General features: G+C 48.4%; 2 protein-coding genes across 2 annotated transcripts in view; one reads left to right on the forward strand and one right to left on the reverse strand.

Moving 5' to 3' along the window:
- The window catches only part of LOC147001173 (arf-GAP with SH3 domain, ANK repeat and PH domain-containing protein 2-like), a 53211-nt gene that overhangs the window by 30629 nt on the left and 708 nt on the right, over nucleotides 1–21874 (forward strand). The gene's annotated exons all lie outside the window — the stretch shown is intronic.
- On the reverse strand, nucleotides 1917–7966 carry LOC147001174 (uncharacterized). The gene is made up of 3 exons (XM_085830385.1): nucleotides 7072–7966; nucleotides 5732–5818; nucleotides 1917–2083 (listed from the first exon to the last, which is right to left on the reverse strand). The coding sequence occupies exons 1-3, from the start codon at nucleotides 7925–7927 to the stop codon at nucleotides 1917–1919; spliced, it is 1110 nt and encodes a 369-aa protein (XP_085686511.1). The 5' UTR covers nucleotides 7928–7966.

Genomic DNA, 21874 nt, shown 5'->3' on the forward strand with positions numbered 1-21874 from the left:
CCTTCCTCCTGAAACCCCAACCCTGTGTCTAGCAAGCCCTTGGTGCTTGGGCCCCTGTACTAGACCTGCCCCTCAGCAACAGGAGCCTCTGTGGTCCCTGGGCTGATGTTTGCCTGGCTACATCGTTCCTTCCCTCCCCTCATTTCCTGTTTGAAGTACAGGAGTTAGGACGTCACTGACCCTACCCAGGGATGCTTCCAAATCACAGTGACCCCGGGCTCTTTACCAGCACAGAACACGGTTTTTAATGGCACTACACTAGGTGTGACCTGCAAGAGAAGATTTTCAGTTCGGTGGCTTCCCTCCTCACAGGGTGCTGTACTCAGATGGAGCTCATTGAGGAAGCCTGTGGTCTTTCACAGTAAAAGTCCTCTAATGTCCCCACCGAGCATTTGCCTGTGGTTCAGTTTGTCTGTCTCCTCATAGCTTCTGTTTCCTTTCATAGAAATAGGCTGTAAACTCCACACACAGGGACCTTCACTCTTGGTTTACAGCTAAGGAGACAGGACTCAGAGAAATCAAGGTAGCAAGAACATATGGCTAGAAGGGAAGGCTGTAGGCAGGGATTGACCCAGGGACTACCAAATCTGCATGTCCCATTGCAGCCTGACGAAGTAAACTGCAGTTCCTTTTAGAGAGGGACACACATAGGCTCATTCACAAGCAATGAGAGATATTCTACCATGCTCTATGCTAGGCCTGGCTCAGCACCCTTGGGTTACTGCTGGACCGTCCCAGGAGTGTTGGGTGCTGGCCACTGGCTAGGGCAGCCTCAGTCATTGACCATGCAGAACCAGTCTTAGAGGCCCCGTGCCATTCCCCTGGCTACTGGGGGAAGGCCATTGCTGGCTTCTTGGCCTGCAGCATCAGAACACTGTTGATATGACCTGTCATCCCAGCCAATCAGGAACCCATGTGTGAGTCATTACATAGCTGGCTCAGGGATCCAAAAGAACCTGCTGCATCAAGCCTGGTTCCAACATTCCAACCTGATCCTGGATGCTGAGCAGCAAGACAGAGAAGCCTATTCTGACTCCATCCCACAAGACATCCATCTGTAGAGGGACTGGGGGAACGAATTGGAGGCCTCTGCCCTTTCCTGCTTGCAGCAATGTCTTACATCTCCTTCAAAAGAGCACTTAAGGCATGCTGTGCTCCAGTAATTTCAGCAGACTGAAGAGTGTCTTGAGTTCAAGGCTGGACTGGGCTGTTTAGAAAGACTCTATCATAGCCAGATGGTGGTGAGGCTCTTCTTTAATCCCAGTACTCATGAGGCAGAGGTAGATGGATCTGTGTGAGTTCCAAGTGAGCCTGGTCTCAGAGGGAGTTTCAGGACAGCCAGGGCTACACAGAGAAAAGACTGTGTCACATGAAAATGTGAGGGGGAGGGAGAGGAGGGAGGGTAGGCTGGAGTTGGCTACGACTGTTGGTAGAATGCTTGCCTAAGATTCCCCGAAGTCTAAAGTCTATCCCTAAGTTCACCACAAAATGCATTCCTCCATGAGTCTCTCTAAAAAAGCTGAGGGGGGCTCAGTTGGCCCCTGGATAACTTGTCTTACCTTAGCCAAATTTGTGGGCCTATGAGCGGCCCCTCTGAGACCCGTAACTAGTGTCTGTTGGTAATTGGACAGCCGTTCTCTACCTTGTGCTGTGTTATAATCCCACTGAGGATGAGTCAAAGGAAATCCTTTGTCTATCTTGACCGGGGTCTGGACTGGCCAACCGGCCCCATCTCGGACGTTCTTCCGTGCCTCGAGGAGAATTCTTTCTCTCTCCTAGGTGGTGTACAGGGTTTGTAGGAGCTGTTGGCAACCATCCTAGGTGGGCTGGTGTGAGTACATCAGAGACTCTATCAACCCTTTAAGCCCTGTAGGATTTTCTGAGAAAGGGGGTGGTTTACTTTCCAGTTATAGAGATCACAGGAAGAAAAAGGCCAGTTTTGCAGAAGCTGTAGATCGTTCTGGCTGGCAGGGGGGAGCTCCAACAGCCCTAAGGGGAAGTGCCACCATAGAATCGGCTGGCCCCTCGCTGGGGGCTCCCCGCTGGCTTCTTGTTCCTGCTGAGGGACCTCCCTCCCCGATCCCTAGAACAGAAGGTGGAGTCATGGGAGCTGAGGGTTGGGGTACAGGTTGGAGAATCAGGGGATAAGGTGGTGGTAGAGAGTTGGGCCATTCAGGGGGCCACTCTATTTCTGGGTAGATTTTAGAAATGGCCGCTGGCTGCAGCGGAGTAGATTTTTCGCTGGCTTCTACAGGTAGTAGTTTCGATTTCCCCTTCTCAGCATTCTCTCAGACCATCAAAACCTTGGTACGTGGACGTACTGGTGGGAGAATTGGACGAACCCATGCAGGCAGAAATCACGCTCAATATTCCCACACTGTGATGTACAGTTGCTGGTCCGGGTGCGATCTTGGTCCTTCCTGAAAAACAACGGCCTTTACGGCCCTAATGGTGGGGAGATCAAACGTTCCTTTGGGAGGCCAACCCACCCCAAAAATGGGCCATTCCGAGGTACAGTAAGTCTGCCAAGGTTTCTTCTTAACTCTTGCTGATAGATTTCGTCCTCTTGCCCTAACGTGTGTCCAATGGTCCTCAGTCAAAGATAATGGGGTTGAGACAGTCTGTCCCATGACAAAAATCAGAAACAAAGACAAAATGAAGACAGAGACAAGGGACACCAGAACGTCCAAGCACACTCTTCACTGCCTGGAACTATACAACCAGCCAAACGCTACCTCTGATGGGGTGGGTTTCCGTGTCCACTCTTGCTCTGGCAGAAAGAGCACCTGATCTTCCTCACTCTGCCAGAGGACAGCCAGGTCATCCCGGCTGTCCTTAACCCTGAGCACTTGCTCCAGGGTCACCCTTGGAATGTCTTCCCAGGATTGTAGCTTGTGGACTCAGGACATCTCCTTCCACAGCCACTGGACTTGAAAGACTCCAAAACTCCCAAAGGGAGGCACTCACTCAAGCCCCGGGTCAGCCGCGCACCCAAGAAGACACTGAGACCGAACTCAGGGTGTAGAGAGTAAGATTTTATGAAGCAGCAACAAGCAAGCACATGGACCGGAGGCCTCTGGGGTCGAAACTCATGCACTCAGCAAGATGCAGAGGAGCTTCGACCATTTGCCCAGATTTGTCACAGGCTTTTATAGGAGAAGGGTAAGGGGGAACAGGGTAGGGAAAGTACAAATGTGCGTCACTAAGGTGTTCTGCCAAGGGGCTTTACATAACCAAGGGGTCGTGTCCTATATTTTGGCAATGTACTTGATCTATTGGAACATTCTGAGGTAGTGCCAAGAGGCCCCTATCTCAAAAATGTTCTTGGCATAGTCTTCAGTTAGGAGGGGTAGGACTAGGTTTTTTTTTTCAGGAGACCCCTTATCTAAAAAATGTTCCTGGAGCTGTTTCCAATTGGGAGGGGGTACCTTGGGGTAAAAAGTTCAAGAGTGTTCCGGGAACAGTCTCTGGATGGGAGGGGTAAGAGAGTTCAGGAAAAGTTCAGGTGTTCAGTAATTTTACTCTTTCATTCCCCCCTTCTTTTAGTGACAAGCTCTAATCTTAGAGCTGGGTACCGGGTTCCTGAAGGACCCGATATTGTTGCCTTAATACCATAACTTGCACTGCATTTATTCTTTCTCTAATAAAAGCTACTAACCTATTGAATATGCAAGGGCCAAAAATGAGCAAAAGCATAAGTATAATTAAGGGTCCTGCTATGGTGGAGAGGAGGGTGGTGAGCCAAGGGGACTTATTAAACCAGCTTTCGAACCATCCTTGTTGGCTTTCTCTCTCTCTCTTACGCATATCTAGGCGTTCTCTAAGTCTGGCCATAGAGTCTTTGATTACTCCTGAATGATCAACATAAAAACAACATTCTTCTTTTAGGGCAGCACAAAGTCCTCCTTCTTTAAGGAATAATAAGTCTAATCCTCTCCTGTTTTGCAGCACTACTTCAGACAGGGAAGTTAAAGATTCTTCAAATTTAGTTATAGACTGTTCTATAGTTCTAAGATCAATATCCATAGCTGTACGTAATTCTTCATAGTATTGGGGGGTCTGAATTAAGGCAGCGGTCCCTGTACCTACTCCCGCTGCTACTCCCAATCCCAAAAGTACTGCCAGAGTTAAGGTAATGGGCTCTCTTTTCCAGCGGACCCGATGATCAAACTTATCTAAAAAGGAGCTATCATCATGATACAGGAGTCTAGGAATAAGCTGAACTAAAATGCAGAAGTCTTTGGAACTATTAAAAACAGATATAGATACACAAGGAGTGAGACCGGTATTGCAAGCCCATACTGTGTCTATGGGGGGCACCAGATACTGACCACTTTTGCTAGGCTGGATGTTCTGGGTCTGATTACAAAGGTGCCGTTTATCCTGAGGCGCCTGGCCTAAACAGAGTCCACTTCCTGAAACTGCTTCCAGAGTCAGCTTTCTGTTTTCTCCCCAAAGGCATTGGGAATGATCTGAAGTAGTATTATAAGTCCTGATCTGAGCAATTCCTTCGTAATAAGGGGGCCTAGAGGCATAGCATAACCAACATGATTGAGTCATATTAGGATTGGTCCTATTCAACACCAAAAAAGCTCCTTGGACTAGACTGACCAGACGGCTTTCTGTGTCTAAGGACGATGGGGAAGCTAAGGTCGTCCTCATGAGGGAAGGTCTTGCTGTTCTGGGTCGTGGAGTTGGTGGAACTGGTACAGCCGGGACTTGTGGGGGAGCAGGTACTATTGGGGGACCCTGTTCTGTAATGACTTTATTGGGCCCTATGGGGGTTACTGCCAATTCTTTTACTGTCAACCTGATTGTAAAAATGAACCCAGGGTCTCTTGGTGGAATGTATATGCGCAAACCCCACCTATTTCCTTTAAACCAACTTAACCGATTTTGTTTCCCTTTTTCGGTGAATTTTATAAGTAAGGGGTTGCAGTATTTACCCTTGCATGGTCCTGGGGGGCTGTTTTTAAGAGCACATCCACTCTCTGGGTATTTATAGGAGTTCCTTTCTCCCTGGGCCGGCCCATCATAACCACTGCCTCGTTTTACCGTGATCAGGTCCCAGTTAGAGGAAGGCTTCCAGTAGGCATCCCCTGTCGTTTCACATGTCCATTTACCACAAAAATAATCTGATGCCCCTCCACATTCTTGTTGAAGCCTTCCGTTTCGACCCTGACCAGGGCAAACATAAAAATGTGCAGCTCTAAGATTAGCTCGATAGAACTGCCCTGAACATCCATAGTTGCTCCCTATCCCACTCGGAACGCACTGCTGTTCAGGGGGTGGTTTAACAAGATCAGTATGATCGGGGAGGTCCCAATTGGGAGATCCTGCTGCTAATCTACAGATGTCAGGAGTGAGATCAGGCCACCAAGTCCAAGGGGGAAGGACTGCAGTGATTGCCCATACAATGTTTCCCTCCCCATTAAGCACTTCCCAAGACTGCTGAACTGGGGCATGAGGGTTGTGGTTCCCTAGGCTTAGGGTGGCGCCCGCGACACAAGCGAAGTTTAAGAGGATTGTCAGTAGTTGCCACCGTCCAATTGTCTTCATGGTTGCCTCTTTCCTGGCTAGGAGCCTTCTTGACATGGGAGGCGTGGATCCAGGCGGCGATTCCGTCTACCTTTACTGCTGTGGGGGTTGTTAACAGCACCAGGTATGGTCCTTTCCACCGAGGCTCGAGAGTGCCAGCTCGATGTCGTCTGACGAGGACCGAATCTCCAACCTGGAACCCGTGGGGCACTGTTGTAGTCCCCGGTGCATAAGCTTCTTTGATCTGATCCCAGATCTGTGTTCTGACAACCTCCAAGGCCTTTAAATGGGTAAACAGAGCAGAGGGTGAGGAAGAGTCAACACAGGGATCCAATGTCCCGCCAGACTCAGTTAAGGGGGGTGGTCCCCCATGTAGAATTTCATAAGGAGTAAGACCGAAACGTCCAGGGGTGTTTCGGACCCTAAGGAGCGCAAAGGGAAGGAGGGTCACCCAGTCCTTACCACCGGTCTCAATAGCTAATTTAGTTAGGGTCTCTTTTAGGGTTCTATTCATTCTTTCTACCTGTCCTGAGCTTTGGGGTCTATAAGCACAGTGTAATTTCCAATCAGTCCCCAATTGTGTGGCCAATCCCTGACTTACCTGGGCAACAAATGCAGGCCCGTTGTCTGAGCCAATTACCTTAGGGATCCCAAACCGGGGTAGGATTTCTTCAAGGATCTTCTTAGTCACTACCTTGGCAGTTTCAGACTTGGTGGGAAAGGCCTCTACCCACCCTGAAAAAGTGTCTACAAATACCAGCAGGTACTTGTTACCATACATTCCTGGTTTAATTTCAGTAAAATCTACTTCCCAGTAAACTCCTGGGCGATCCCCCCGTTGTCTCCTTCCTTGTTCTTTATAAGGCCGGGCAGCATTAGTGAGTGCACAAGCTCGACAGGACTCCACTACCTGTTGCACCACCTTATTTAATTCTTGGATCTGATATCTGGAATTTTTAATAAGTCTCAAGAGTTTGTCAACCCCTAAATGGGTGAATTGATGCAGTTTCTGGACAAATTCTCTTCCCTCTCTGGCAGGTAGCTTGATACGTGCTTGGGAAAAATAGGGAAGCTGGTCCGCAGTCCAGATGAGCTCCCTGATATCATATTCTTCTTTTTGGTCCTGGCGTGCCTCTTGACGAGGTCCTCCCTCCACCAAGACTGCTGTTTCTAGAGCAGCTTGCTTCTGACAGAATATACAATTGTAATTAGGATGAGTCACTGGTGAGGGTCCTGATGAAGGCCCACTCCTTCCTGTCAAAGCCATCACCCCCTGGGCTGCCTGCTTTGCTGCTACATCAGCCATCTGGTTTCCTTGGGCCACAGGATCCTGACCTTTTTGGTGTCCCGGACAATGGATAATGGCCACTTTCTTTGGCATATGTATAGCCTCTAAGAGGGCTAGAATCTCTTCTTTGTTTTTAATGTCTTTTCCTGCTGAGGTAAGTAGCCCCCTCTGTTGGTAGATGGCCCCATGGATATGAGCTGTAGCAAAAGCATATCGGCTGTCAGTGTAAATGTTAATTGCCTTACCTTCAGCCAACCGCAGGGCTTGGGTTAGTGCCATAAGTTCAGCCTTCTGAGCCGAAGTTCCTTCTGGAAGACTACTCGCCCAAATTACCTGTTTTCCATCTACTATCGCCGCTCCTGCTTTCCTTTTTCCCTCCACCACAAAGCTGCTGCCATCTGTGTACCAGGCAGGCACACCCGGCCAAGGCTGATCAGTTAGATCTCTCCTCGTTCCAGTTTCCTCAGCCAGGATATCAGCACATTGATGTACAGGAGTGGAGTCATCCGCCAAGGGGAGGAGGGTAGCAGGATTGAGGATAGCAGGTGGAGCAAAAGTTACTCGATCATTTAGCAACAAACTCTGGTAATGGGTCATCCGAGCATTAGTCATCCACCGGTCAGGGGGCTGACGTACAATACTCTCCAGAGCATGGGGGGCGATCACAGTCACATGCTGACCCAGAGTAAGTTTGTCAGCGTCTTTAACAAGCAGAGCCACTGCAGCAATGGCCTTCAGGCAAGAAGGCCAGCCGCTGGCAACTGGGTCGAGCTTTTTAGATAAATAGGCCACTGGCCGCTTCCAGGGCCCCAGAGTCTGAGCCAAAACCCCACGAGCTATTCCAGCCCGCTCATCAACATATAGGGTGAAAGGCTTAGTCAGATCTGGCAAAGCCAGAGCGGGGGCTGCAAGCAGGGCTGCCTTTATGCTGTCAAAGGCTTTTTGGTGTTCCTCAGTCCAAGTGAATGGGACTTTTTCTTTAGTAAGTGGATATAGAGGGGCTGCCAGTGTTGCGAACCCTGGTATCCAGAGTCTGCAGAAGCCCGCTGTCCCCAGAAACTCACGTACTTGGCGCGGGGTGGTAGGGGTTGGGATCAGCATCACAGTTTGTTTTCTGGCCTCAGTGAGCCACCGCTTTCCTTCCCGGAGAGTGTACCCTAGGTAGGTCACCTCAGTACGGCATAGCTGGGCTTTCTTTGCTGATACCCGATACCCCAACTCACCCAGTTCATTCAGGAGCCTCTTGGTTCCTTCAAGGCACAGTTCCTGAGTTGAGGCTGCAACCAGCAAGTCATCTACATACTGTAAGTGAGAAATCTGAGGATTCTGTGCCCTGAAAGGTGCAAGGTCACGGTGAAGTGCTTCATCAAAAAGAGTGGGGGAGTTCTTGAATCCTTGGGGCAACCTTGTCCAGGTTAGCTGACCTGTATATCCTCCTTCTGGGTCCCTCCACTCAAAAGCGAACAGTGGCTGGCTATTAGGGTGTAATCGGAGGCAGAAAAAGGCATCTTTTAAGTCCAGAACAGTGTACCAAGTCCGCTCTGGTGGGAGGGAACTTAATAAGTTGTAAGGATTTGGAACAGTAGGGTGAATGTCCTGCACTCTCTTATTAACCTCTCTTAAATCTTGCACTTGTCGATAATCATTAGTCCCAGGCTTCCGCACTGGCAGGAGAGGAGTGTTCCAAGGAGATTGGCAAGGCACCAAAATTCCTTGCTCTATCAGTCTCTGAATATGCGGCCGGATGCCTTCTTTAGCTTCCTTACTCATAGGGTACTGCTTGATTGAGACGGGGGAGGCATCGGCTTTTAACTCTACCACAACCGGAGGCACTTGTTTAGCTAATCCCAATCCTGCCTGCTCAGCCCATACTTCAGAAAAAGCGGACAGCCATTCAGGGTCTGGTAACTGTTTAGGACCCTGCTCATGGAGGCGATACTCTTCTTCTAAATTTAAAACCAGGCATGCTATAGGGGTCTCTCCCCAGGTGACTTCTGGTCCCTTTGAGGTGAACTGGACTTGTGCTTTAAGTTTAGTCAACAGGTCTCGTCCCAGAAGGGGCGCAGGGCATTCAGGTATTACAAGAAAAGAGTGAGTTACTTGATTTTTTCCTACTTCCAAAACTCTCTTAGTAGTCCAGGGGTAAAATTTACTGCCAGTAGCTCCTATTACCATAGTCTTTTTGCTTCCTAATTGTCCTAACGGTTTAGTCAAAACTGAGTGTTCTGCTCCTGTGTCTATTAAAAAATTAACAGGAGTCCCCTCCACAGAAAGTGTTACCCTAGGCTCAGGGAGGGGATCTGAGCCCCGACTTCCCTAGTCTTCTTTCATAGTCAACACCTTGGGTTCTTTTGGCTTCCTTTTGGGGCAATCTCTGGCCCAATGTCCTTTCTCTTTACAACATGCACACTGGTCTCTTTCAAGTTGGAGTTTCTGTTCCCGTGGAAGTCTTCTTGCCTTGTTGCCCAGGTACCCTGACTGTCCTCTTTCTGCCCCTTTTGCACCTGCTACTATGGCCAAAATCTTGGTTAAGTTTCTCTCTTGTCGGCGATCACGCCGATTCTCCCTCTCTTCAAGCTCCCTTTTTTCTCTCTCTCGCTTTTCTTCCTCTGTCTCCCTCTTATGATACACTTTTTCAGCTTCTTTTACTAAATCCTGCAAAGTATAATCTTGGAGCCCCTCTAATCTCTGTAACCTTCTCTTAATATCAGAAGCAGACTGACCAATGAAAGCCATAGCCACAGCTGCTTTCTGACCCTCTGAAGAAGGATCAAACGGTGTATATCTCCTGTAAGCCTCCATTAGTCGTTCTAAGAAAACAGAGGGCGGCTCCGCTAGTCCCTGAAGGACCTCTCTTACCTTGGCCAAATTAGTGGGTCGCCTTGCAGCCCCTTTGAGCCCCGCCACTAGAGTCCGGCGGTAGACCGTGAGACGCTCCCTACCTTCCGCAGTGTTATAGTCCCAATTAGGACGAGTCAAAGGAAAGGATTCATCTATGAGATTGGGGAGGTTAGTGGGGGTCCCGTCTTGTCCCAGGACATTCTTCCTGGCTTCCAGCAGAATTCTTTCTCTCTCTTCCGTGGTGAAAAGGACCTGCAAAAGCTGCTGACAATCGTCCCAAGTGGGTTGATGGGAGAACATAAGTGATTCAAGGAGCCCAATAAGCCCAGAGGGGTTTTCTGAGAAAGGAGAGTGGTTAGTTTTCCAATTGTATAAATCTGCAGAGGAAAAAGGCCAGTATTGCAAAGGAATGAGATCATTAGGTCCTGGCGCTGGCCCCCCCACATGTGCTCTAAGTGGCAAGGCGACTGTTGAGTCCGGTCCCCCCTCCTCCCCGGGACTCCGGCCTCGGCGGCTCCTAGTTCCCCCCGCCGGTCCCTGAGCCCCTCTCACTATTGGTCCCTGCGGCGGGGCAGCCGCAGGCGGCTGCTGGGGAGGAGGGTAAGGGGGAGGTTGGGAATCCATCCAGAGGAGGTCGTCAACCTCTGGATAAATCTTGGGGGGTGCTGAGGGACTGGATTTTTCGGCTGCGTCAGACTGGGCAACCGCGACCGTCAGTTTCGAAGAATTTGGAATCCAAGGCTTGACCCACGGAGGTGGAAACTGAACAAGACTCTGCCAAGTCACAATGTAAGGGATCTGATCAGGGTGACCTCCTTCTTCCTGAAAAACAATTTGCCTGACGGCGGCGATTAGTGACAAGTCAAAAGCACCCTCTGGTGGCCAGCCCACTCCAAATGTCGGCCACTCGGAAGTGCAGAAGGTCTGCCAAGGACCCTTCTTAACCTCCACCGACTGGTTGTGAGCCCTTTCCCTCACCTCTCCCCAATGCACCAAAGTTAGAGACAGGGGAGAGGAGGTAGATTGTCCCATTTCTAAAATAATGGCAGACAAGACAAGAGCAGACACGAGACTGGACAGACAAAGAAAGAACCAAAGCACGAGGTGGGACTCGAACCCACGATCTCGCAACCTGAAGCACGAGGTGGGACTCGAACCCACGATCTCGCAACCTGAAGCACGAGGTGGGACTCGAACCCACGATCTCGCAACCTGAAGCACGAGGTGGGACTCGAACCCACGATCTCGCACGGGGTCCACTAAGCGTCCTTAGTCCTCCCCTTGTCCTCCTGGGACGTCTCCCAGGGCGCACAGACGGTGGACACCTGGACACGTCTGTCTATCCACACCCTGCGCTCCTACCCGGAGCGCGGTCTCACTGTGCACATTGCACACTGAGCGTCTGCAAAACTGAAACCGCGATTGCACCAGATACAGAATGGCCTTCCTGGCCTCTCAGAAACTAACAGAACACAGACACCAGACCAAAGCAGAACAGTAAATCTTACTTCTGAGTGGGTCCAGGACTTCTGGGTAGTCGCGCTGATTCCCGGCCAACGCACCAAATGAAAGACTCCAAAACTCCCAAAGGGAGGCACTCACTCAAGCCCCGGGTCAGCCGCGCACCCAAGAAGACACTGAGACCGAACTCAGGGTGTAGAGAGTAAGATTTTATGAAGCAGCAACAAGCAAGCACATGGACCGGAGGCCTCTGGGGTCGAAACTCATGCACTCAGCAAGATGCAGAGGAGCTTCGACCATTTGCCCAGATTTGTCACAGGCTTTTATAGGAGAAGGGTAAGGGGGAACAGGGTAGGGAAAGTACAAATGTGCGTCACTAAGGTGTTCTGCCAAGGGGCTTTACATAACCAAGGGGTCGTGTCCTATATTTTGGCAATGTACTTGATCTATTGGAACATTCTGAGGTAGTGCCAAGAGGCCCCTATCTCAAAAATGTTCTTGGCATAGTCTTCAGTTAGGAGGGGTAGGACTAGGTTTTTTTTTTCAGGAGACCCCTTATCTAAAAAATGTTCCTGGAGCTGTTTCCAATTGGGAGGGGGTACCTTGGGGTAAAAAGTTCAAGAGTGTTCCGGGAACAGTCTCTGGATGGGAGGGGTAAGAGAGTTCAGGAAAAGTTCAGGTGTTCAGTAATTTTACTCTTTCAGACTCACACGGACCTCAGCGGTAGTTGCCAGAATACTAAAACTGGAAAACCGAGACACAAATTCAGCAGCACCGCACTCAGACACACCAAACTCACACAGACATACCTCCAAGGGATATTCTTGGGGTTCTGGGCGCTTCCAAATCCCGGACAAGCCCCTAAATGTAGGACACCCCCATATGGCGACCCCCACTCTAATCCAGGGATAGGGTGCACCCACGAACACGCAAGAATCCTTCTTGTTGCAATACACATGAGACTTTATTGGAATATCTCTGGGCCGACATGTACCTTACACAGACGGCAGGGGAGTCGACTCAGAGTCTCCAGAACTAGGGGGGTTCTTATGAAAGAAAACGGGATAGGAGTGCAAGGAATTTCAACAAAGGTATGGGATTGGCTCATTCAAACATTAACAGTAAGAATACATGTCAGCCAAAGGGCATCATGACCTTGTTCCTGTGGGCTGGGGCCTTATCTTTGTTCACATAGCAACCAGTTTATGTATGACATTACCCCGGCGCCAAAGGGCAGTAGCCAGAGGGGAGGTTCTGGCCAGATGGTGTCAACTCAGACAAGATAGCCTTGCCTGTGTCCTTGCATTCTTTTTCATCTTTACAGAAGAGCCCTGCCCTGGCATCTGGGCTCCTAGACAACTCTTTACATGAATCACAAGTTACAAAATCTCATTTTCCTTCACTAGCTGAAGCATGTGAGACGGCTTACCACTCACTGGAGGCTCTGTCATCTTCCAAAATCCCCTCTTGGCCTTCAGTTTTGACTCTAAATTCCATCTTCTTGGCCAGAGCACCTAGTTGTCCTGCCTAGGAATGTGCATTTGTAGTGCAGAGCACTCGAGAATAGGGACCAAAATCCAGCATGACTCAAGCATCTATACTTCAAGAACCCAAGAGACTGGAAAACACTGAAGCAGGTCCTAACTGTCTGCTCAAGTATGGGCTTCTCTGGTGATACACTCTCCCAGGTGAAGGGGTGTATCTGTCAAGAAAGAGGCTATGGTGGGTGTAGGGGGCTTTCTGCTTCTGGGAGCCTGCTTTCTTGTCCTTCTTGGAGGGTTATTTGGCTAGCTTGCTATATGATTGTTGGTCCTTTGTCCCAAGTGTCTGTACTGAATCCTTGTCCCCTTTGGAGGGGAATAGGGGTCACTGTCACTGACTGCAGTGGCTGAGAGTTCCTATGGCTCAGGGCTAGCTGCTGGATATTGAAGAGTCTCAGCAGCACTTAGCATTGTAAAGGTGTGTTTTCCCATCTGGGTGTAGTGGAACATGGCAGGGCAGGAGGACTATGCTCCATGGAGTCCCTCCAGGACTGAGGCTTCTTTACATGGAGCCCTTCTTTACTGGAGTTTTAGAAAAGGGTCAATCCTACCCTCCCTTCCTCCTTATCTCATACTGTTTATGCCATTGGTCCCAGGTGCTTAAGATGGCCAGACACATTCCCATTGTCACAACCCATTCTTTGAATGACATTGCATGCAGGAGCAGATCTTCAAGCCATTGCTCCTCAGAACCAGGTCCTAAGGATCAGACCCTTCCTTTTCCCTTTTCTACATCCCATGAACCCTCAACACCTCAGGGATAGCCCTGAAACATGGATTGAAGTTTCCCGGGTGATCTCCATCCTCCTGATGCTTACGCCTTGTTCTTTGATCCACAGAGGGTCACTTGGGATCTGCTTGGATGTGAGCTATGTCAAAATTCTTCCTGCCTCCAAATTAGTATTAGTACATCCTGAGAACAAGGCCATCTGTCTCTGTGTGTGTGTATGTGTGTTTGTTTGTGTGTGTGTGTGTGTGTGTGTGTGTGTGTGTGTGTACTATAACCACAACAGCAAGAATGTCCAAAACCAATGCAAAGCATGAATTCTAATTAGCAGCCTGATAACAGGGAGGATGCAAAGGCTGGGCAGAGGCACAGCCCTGTGTTCTGGAGCTCCTACCTCCGAAATATTTGGTAAGGAGCAGATCTTCAAGCCATTGGGAAGGGAATGAGAAATAAGGGAAATGAAGCCTCTCCTCCAACACCTCCAAGGCTGTCTGCACTGCAGCCTCCTCCTGGCAGGTTTTTGCAGAGAGGGTACAAGGAGTTTGGCATTCTAGTAGCATCTGTTAGATGATAGATCACAGACACAGCAGTGATGTGTGTTCAATGAGGTGGGTGGATGCTGCGTTCATGAGCTGGAAACCAAGGGTCTGAGGCAAGGCAGTGGGGTCCAGGGCTGTTGATCATGAAGAGGAGCCACAAGCACAGGGCTAGCTATGGTGGCAATGCAGCTGTTTCCACATTGCCCTCTCTGGGACTGTCATACCAGCACAATCCCATACCTGGGTATCCTGGAGTCAGGTCCTGGCTCACTTAGGAGAGGTTCTGCAGCTCTCTGATGGTCAGTTCTCTGGTTAGCAAGATGTATCTGATGGGTGACATTTCTAAGTGAACTCCAGGCCAGAGACACATTGTAGGTTTCCCTGTGTGAATGGCTCAGTGGTGAGGGCCTTGGAGCTACATGGCTTCACCGGGTCTAGATCTTTTCTCTTTAATACTAGTATTTGAGCAGAGGACCCCACACCTCCCATCTTGAACCAACCTGGCTTCTCTACCTTTTACCTGCTACCACCCCAAACTCTGCCCTCTTTTCTGGGGTCTCCTGTTCACATTGTTTCACAGTTTTGTCTCCTGCCTGAGGGTCTCCTGAGGGCCTGCCTCTGACAGTAACATCCTAGTAGTCACCTCCTGGGCTCAGCTCATTGTTCCTTCCTCTAGGTACTCCAGTTCCCTTCTCCCTCTCATGCCCTCCTTTTCCCTCTCCCTCATTTCTTCCTTCCTTCCCTCCCTTTTTCCTTCCTTCCTCCTCCCCTCCTTCCTCCCTTTCTTCTGTATCAGTATTCCTGGATTGTCCCCAGACATCTCTTTTTGTACCTCTTTTCCTGCTCCACTAAGGGATTCTTTGGACCAACCATCACCAGGTGTACCACCCTCCAACTGTTGGCTGCCCTATTCTTACCTACACCTCCGTGTTCCCAGGGTGGCTTCAACTTTACATGTGTTTTCTTAATTGAGTTTCCAAAATGAATTACCTACAATAAAGCCAGGACATTTCTATCCCTTCCCAAAGAGTCATGATATGGTCTTACTCTATGTTGGGGTGTGGATTAGAGCCCTGGGTAGTGGGATCCATGGAGAGCAGCTCATCTGTATGCTTATACTAGGCCTGTGGTGACCCCTCAGCCAACAGCAGTCGCATTTGTCCTCTTAGTGCAGACTCTCTGTGGCTGGGGAAATTGGTATTGTGTGCTCCTCTTCAGAGATGGATGTAGCTAGCTTCTGACTATACTTCCAGCTAGCACTGGCCACCCTGTCAAGCTCAATGTCCAGTGAGCAAGGGAGAGGTTGGCTGACCCATGGTTGAAGCCCAGGCTGTAGGTGATTAGGAAAGAGGACAATAAACCGTGGTAGAAGCAAGGCTGTGAGATAGGAAGTGCATGTAGCAAGAAAAGAGAGGATCTGACAGTAAGCCATCACCAGGGGACTCAAGAGAGCCTTCACCCCTGTATGCAGGTCCTCTAGGACCCTAGTTCTGCGTTTCGGTTGTTTTTTGTTTTCGAGACAGGGTCCTCTCTCTGTAATCCAGGCTGGCATGGAGCTCAAAGTTATCTGGCTGCCTCTGCTTTCTGACTGCTGGGATTAGAGCTGTGTGCCAGCGCGAAGGCTCTGTCTCTATTTCTTGTTCCTGAAGCCCCTCCCAGACAGGCCTTAGCTTATAGTGTCCTATCAACTCAGAGGTTCTTAGACATGCCACCAGTCAAGAGTTAGAGGCTGGGCGACTATGATTTGGGGATTCTTCTTCTTTGAGTAGAAAATGAAATCTAAGGGGAATGGAATCCTGGAGAGAGGGCTCTTGCTGTTCTGGCAGAGGACCCCAGTTCAGTCCTGTTCCCTACACCCACATGGTGGCTCAAAACTTCTGTAACTCCAGTTCCAGGGATCCGACATACTACTCAGGCCTTTGCAGGTACCAGGCAACCTCAGAATGTATTATATAAAAAGAAAATCATTTGTAACATACTATATAGATAAATATTTTTAAAGCTTTGAAAGAGAAAAAAGGAAAAGAACACATGTACACATTTTGACATCTTAAAACTGTAAATGACGTTTTATCACAGCACTAGGGAGGCAGAGTCAGGGGCATTTCTGAGTTCGAGACCAGCCTCATCTACAAAGTGAGTTTCAGGACAGCCAGGGCTATACAGATAAACCCTGTCTCAAAAAACAAAACAACAAAAAAACCAAAGAAACAAAACAAAACAAAAAAATCTACAAAAGAGCCAGGCTTTGTGGCTCACACCTGTGACTGCTAGACAGGCGAGGCAGGAAGGTAAGGGTGCAGGTTGTCCTCAGCTACGTAGTAAGTTTGAAGTCAGAGTGAGCTACTGTGGGGAGCAGATGTGGCAGCAGTCCCAAGATGGTGCCTAGGACTGCAGCCAAATCTTATGACTTGCCCCTGACTTCCTCATACACCTGAAAATAAGCCATGACCATTGTGAGAACTGCGCAGGCGCACCATGATGCAAGATCAAACCATATGACGAGTGATGATTCTAGCCAATGGACTGCTGTTATGTGGACTGTGCTGATGGGGTGTGGATGAGATGTTATATAAGGGATTGCGATTGGGGGCAAGGAGATACATAAGAGACTATTCCTGGAGGGAGATTCATGCATGCATGTTGAAAGGTTCCTGAATAAACTGCTTTGAGAAGAACGTAGTGTCATCACTTCTTTCTGCTGATCGGAATCGGAGGCGACCAATGGTGGCCCATACGGGGACATTCAGAACTCATCACAGTCTGGGCAGCTAGCTGGTAAGGTTCCCGGGTAAGTGGGACAATTTAAGTTCTTGGATTGAGACTATAAGTTTCCCGGTTTGGGTACAAGTTAAGGTTCCCGTTTTTGGGACAAGTTAAGGTTCCTGGTTTTGTGACAAGTTGCACCAAGCACCATGGGGAATTCAACCTCAGGTCAAACAGTTAGCCAAGCCCTTAAGGACTTGCTGAAAGTGAAAGGAATCAGGCTGAAAAAGGAGACCCTGTAGAACTTTTTAAAAGTAGTGGATCAGGTCGCTCCTTGGTTCTCTGTATCAGGACTTCTTACAGGGCTCAGGTGGGAGAAGTTAGGGAAGGACTTGAAGTTTGCAGAAGAACAGGGAGTTCTTGCTAAAGGGGTGCTGCCAGTGTGGAGTAGAACTCCAAAAGGGCAATGAGGCACTGAATCAGGTGAGAGAGGCTCGATCCCAAAAGTCAGAGGCAGAAGGAAGTTCTAGTGATGGGGATATGTCTGAGGACAATCTGGAGAGCATAGCTGACAGTCTAGAGAAACTAAAAATGAAGGTAGAACCTTCAGGGCCAGGGCCGCTGTGGCAGCCTCCGTGAGCCCCTGACAGAGGATCTGGGCATAGTCTGCATTCAGAAACCTGGAGGGAACTGGGAGCCCAGTGCTTTCCTGTATTTAAGGATGCACAGGGAGGTCATTATCATGAGCCACTTGATTGGAAGATTGTTCAAAGATTAGCGTAAGGAGTTCGTACTTATGGTGTCAGTGCTGCTTTTGTAAGAGTGCAGTTATTGAACCTGCACCGCTACTGCATGACTCCAAGCAATTGGCAGAATCTGGCTCATGCCTGATTGTCACCAGGCCAATATTTAGACTGGACGGCATTTTTCATTGAGGTTGCTGCTGAGCATGCAGCAATAAATGCTGGCAATGGCCAGGCAGCCTGGGATCAAGACATGCTGCTGGGACAAGGGAGATTTATAGCGGCTCAAACTAATTATCCCATCCAAGTGTACTTCTTGACTGGTTGTTGGAAGGGCCCTGACCCAGTGTTGGTTTGGGAGAGAGGGTCTGTTTGTGTGTTTCCCCAGGATCACCAACTACTGCTGTGGATCCCAGAGAGGCTGACCAGAGCAATTCAGGGCAATCAGAGCAATGAGGACGTGGATATTCCTGTGGCTGGGAATGGTCCCGCTAGTGAGAACTGAAGAGCTACATTGGGGAATTATTTCTGTGTTCCTGAAAACCATGCCGTTGACGCATTTGGCACAGGTGTTTCCTCAATTCTTTACATCTAATGCTTTGCTACAATTGCCTTTTTTTTATCATGGGATGGAGAGATAGCTCCAGTGCCGGAATCTATGCTGCTTCAGCTAAGGGGATTGTTGTGTTTTCAGATGATTCAAAATATTTCATAGATGAGTGATTGTGTTCAGCTGTATCTACTAAAGCTGTTGCTACCTGGATTTGAGGGTTGTGGCCTGCCAGAATATCCAAGGGCAATAGCACCTATCTAACCTAGATGGGCCCCTTTTTTGTAGGAGCGTTCGTGATTCCCTTCCACCTTGGACCGGCTGTCGATCTAGAAAAGTACCTTGGGCAGTGAAGAATTATTTTTCATTTTCCCCTTATATAGGTACAGTCCATAATAGTTCCTTTTCAGGGTATAATTGGACATATCAAAATCCAGCTCAAGTAGGAGCTAGTAATCCTTTTAATATATGGTGTTAGGTGGGGTGAATGGTAGTTGCACTGATCTTCCCCCCTTAAGCATGGTGGCGAGAGGGGCCTGGGGCAATGCAAGTTTTAATTGGAATGGACTAATGTGTTTAAAACTTCTGTATTTCAATTTGCTGGAGGGAGGAATGCTTCTTTTCAGGCTATGCCTGTTTGTATGTGGCCTCCTTTTGTGTTTATTGTTTATAATGGTAGTTATGAGAATAATGTTGTTAATTGTAGTCGTGATATTTGTTATTATAGTATGTGCTGGAATGCATCTAAATATCATTTAGCTGTTGTGACTAGGATGCCTCGCTTTGAACCTTTGCCTGTTCAGGCTCCTTCTGCTATGACTTTGTTTGGACCTAAGAGGGATTTTTGGCGTTGCTGCAGCCATTGTCACTGCTGTAGCAATCTCTGCCACTGCAGCCACCAGTGCGGCCATATCCCTTACAAACTGCCGTGGCTGTGAATAATTTAACCGTTGGAGTTGCAGAAGCTTTGGATTGCTGACCGCTGTCTCCCGCTTGAAAGAGTGAGCCAGAATTGATGGACTTGCCCTGTGTTTGATATTAATCAGCATCCTGGCCTTCTGGTGCACCTGCCGCATGCAGAGTCATCAGTGCAGAGCCCAAGCCTTTATGATACAGGCTTTTGCGCCAGCCAAAACAGGACAATCTCCTCATGTGTGGCTTGGCATGCTAGAGAAGTAGTCAATGACGGGTAAGACTCCCTGGGCATGTCACCAACCTAAGACAGGGATCAAACCAATGCTTTTTGTCTCCCGATGATGGGTAAGGGGCATTGCCACAGGGTGCGACATAAGACAGACATTCTCTCTGCCAATAAGTACAGAAGGGGGAGATGTGGGGAGTGGGTGTCACAGCAGTCCCAAGATGGCGCCCGGGACTGTAGCCAAGTCTTACGACTTGCACCCGACTTCCTCATACACCTGAAAATAAGCCATGACCATCATGAGAACTGCGTAGGTGCACCATCATTCAAGATCAGACCATATGACGAGTGATGATTCTGGCCAATGGACTGCTCTTATGTGGACTGGGCTGATGGCGCATGGTTGAGGGGCTATATAAGGGATTGCGATTGGGGGCAAGGAGATACACAAGAGACTATTCGTGAAGAGAGATTCATGCATTCATGCTGAAAGGTTCCTGAATAAACTGCTTTGAGAAGAATGTAGTGTCATCGCTCCTTTCTAGCTACATGAGACCCTATCTCATAAAACAAACAAACAAAATTACAAAGGAAAACACGACAGAAAGTCCTACAAGGTACCTGTCCATTCAGCCAATTCCCCACTTAAACTTTACCTTTCCAGTAAGTTCTTCCACAGGAGGCCTCCACTCACAAACCCATCGGACTTGTTCTCATAGATGGCATCAATCACCACATGCCCTTGTGCATAATCTTCCATTTGAAGATCTCTCTCTGTCTCTCGGTCTCTCGGTCTCTCTCTCTCTCTCCTCCCCCCCCCCCGGTCTATGTTTGTGTGTATGTCTTTCAGAGAGAGACAATGTTTCTCTGTGTAGTCCTGGCTATCCTAGAACTTGCTCTGTAGCCCAGGGTAGCCTTCATTGAACTCCTATCTGTCTGCACTGTCACTGAGTGATGGGGTTAAAGGCATGCACCACTATTGGACTTCCTGTTCTCTTTCTTTTAATATAACTTTGTTAGACAGGGTCTCATGTAGCTCAGGCTGGCCATGAACTTGTTATATAGTCATAGATGACCTTGAACTCCTGATAATCCTGCCTCTACCCTCCAGTTCTGGAGTTACAGATGTGTGGCACCTGACTACATGAGTTGATGATTATTTCTGATCAAGATACTGTGGACATTTGAGTTGGTTGTTTGTACAGGGGAGGGCATGTTTAGGTAAGTAAATGTGTTCTTTGAAAGGCAATATCAAGGTGCCATATGTCTGTGTTGGACAAGGAACTTTAAATATCTCCTAGTCCTGTGAATAAGTAAATAAAATATGTACATAGAATGCTAACATCCTGGGAAAGAGGTGATGAAGACGGGCGGTGGCAGGTAATATTGAGTGCATGTCTCATCTTCCTTAATAGGACCTAGCACGTAGTGCTTAGAATTCATAAGCCTCTGAGCACTTCAGAGTGGTTTCCTTTGGGACTTGGGTAGAGGAGACTCACCCACACTAGTTCTTCTACACATTTCAAAAATACCTGAGCTATACAGGTGTGTTACTGTGAAAGAAAGAAATCAAAATTGAGGTAGGGAAGTGAACGAGTATTAATGGCCAATGGCCAATCACTGCAGGATCTCACACATGGACCTTGTAGAAGACTGCAGTGTGGTGTGCTGGCCAATGAAGCACAGTCCTGAATTTCCATGGGGGCTGTTTCAGCTGTTAACATTCACATGGACATTCACCAACTGATTGATACTAATTCTAGATCTCCCTGGCAGAACAATATCTCAAAGGCATAATAAAGAGTGGGGACTCCCATAAGGTTCCAGGTGTCTCTTCTAGGGTTAAAAATAGCATGGCATGTGCTGATAACTTCTCCCAGTATTGTATGGAGGGGGATAAGGAGGTCTTGGGGGGTCTAGAAACCCCCTATCAACATGCTTCAAAGCTTTAATACCTGGGTCCCCATGAAACCCTACATACCCAGATTAACCCAGAAATCTGGGTAAGAATGGGGTTTTTAAATGTCATTTATAAAATTAAGGTTGCTGATAAATGAAGTTGAACTTTGAAGGGCCAAAGCCATGTTCCTGTTCTCTGGTATCATCCCTGAGTCCACTCAGGATGGGTGTCAACCTAGTTCTAAATTTACCCTAGCTGTGTTAGGTAGGAGTGTGAACCACTAACATCTGCCTATGCAGGCAGGATTTATTTACTATGCAGCATCAGCAAATGTATCTGTGACAAGGAAACAAACACACCGGGTCCCCCACGAGAAAAAGAAAGAGCTGTTCAAAGCGAAGAGTCAGGATTGGGTCCATGAGACCCCTTTACCCCAAGCTGATGAGCTGAGGGGTTTGTCTCAATCCTGCCTCTTGTGTAACCCTTACAGGACATTTGACAAAGCTTCATTCCACTGATTTTGGCTTGCCTCTCCCTGTCTCCTTATACCATGATTCTGCTCCAAGTAGACTGTATTTAGCTATAAAAAGATATTCTTTCTGTCTTTCCTAGAGTGTTCTGGGTTTTGCCATGTTATATACAGCCATTTTGTACCTCCTGAGGAGAGCCATCCTGGAAATACTAAAAGCCAGAGCTTGCACTATCATGGTCTTGAGTTCTTCTGGCCCAGAAGATCTCAACCTGTGTTATCATAACCCCTTTGACAATGGAATGACCCTTTCAAAGGGAGTCACCTAAGACCCTTCTGCATATCACATATTTACATTATGATTCATAACCATAGCAAAATTACAGTTATGATGTAGCAACGAAAATGACTTTATAGCTGGGAGTTCACC

The sequence above is a fragment of the Mus caroli genome, unplaced genomic scaffold (genome assembly GCF_978045245.1).
Source record: "Mus caroli unplaced genomic scaffold, Mus_caroli_1 scaffold_14, whole genome shotgun sequence".
NCBI classification, from domain to species: Eukaryota; Metazoa; Chordata; class Mammalia; order Rodentia; family Muridae; genus Mus; species Mus caroli.

Coding starts and splice junctions, on each gene's coding strand:
- LOC147001174 (XM_085830385.1), bottom strand. CDS start 7,927: ATGCTGATCCCAACCCCTACCACCCCGCGCCAAGTACGTGAGTTTCTG. Junction 5,819..7,071: donor AGCCCTGCGGTTGGCTGAAG/GTAAGGCAATTA, acceptor ACCCATTTAAAG/GCCTTGGAGGTTGTCAGAAC. Junction 2,084..5,731: donor CAGTGCCCCACGGGTTCCAG/GTTGGAGATTCG, acceptor CTTCTGTTCTAG/GGATCGGGGAGGGAGGTCCC.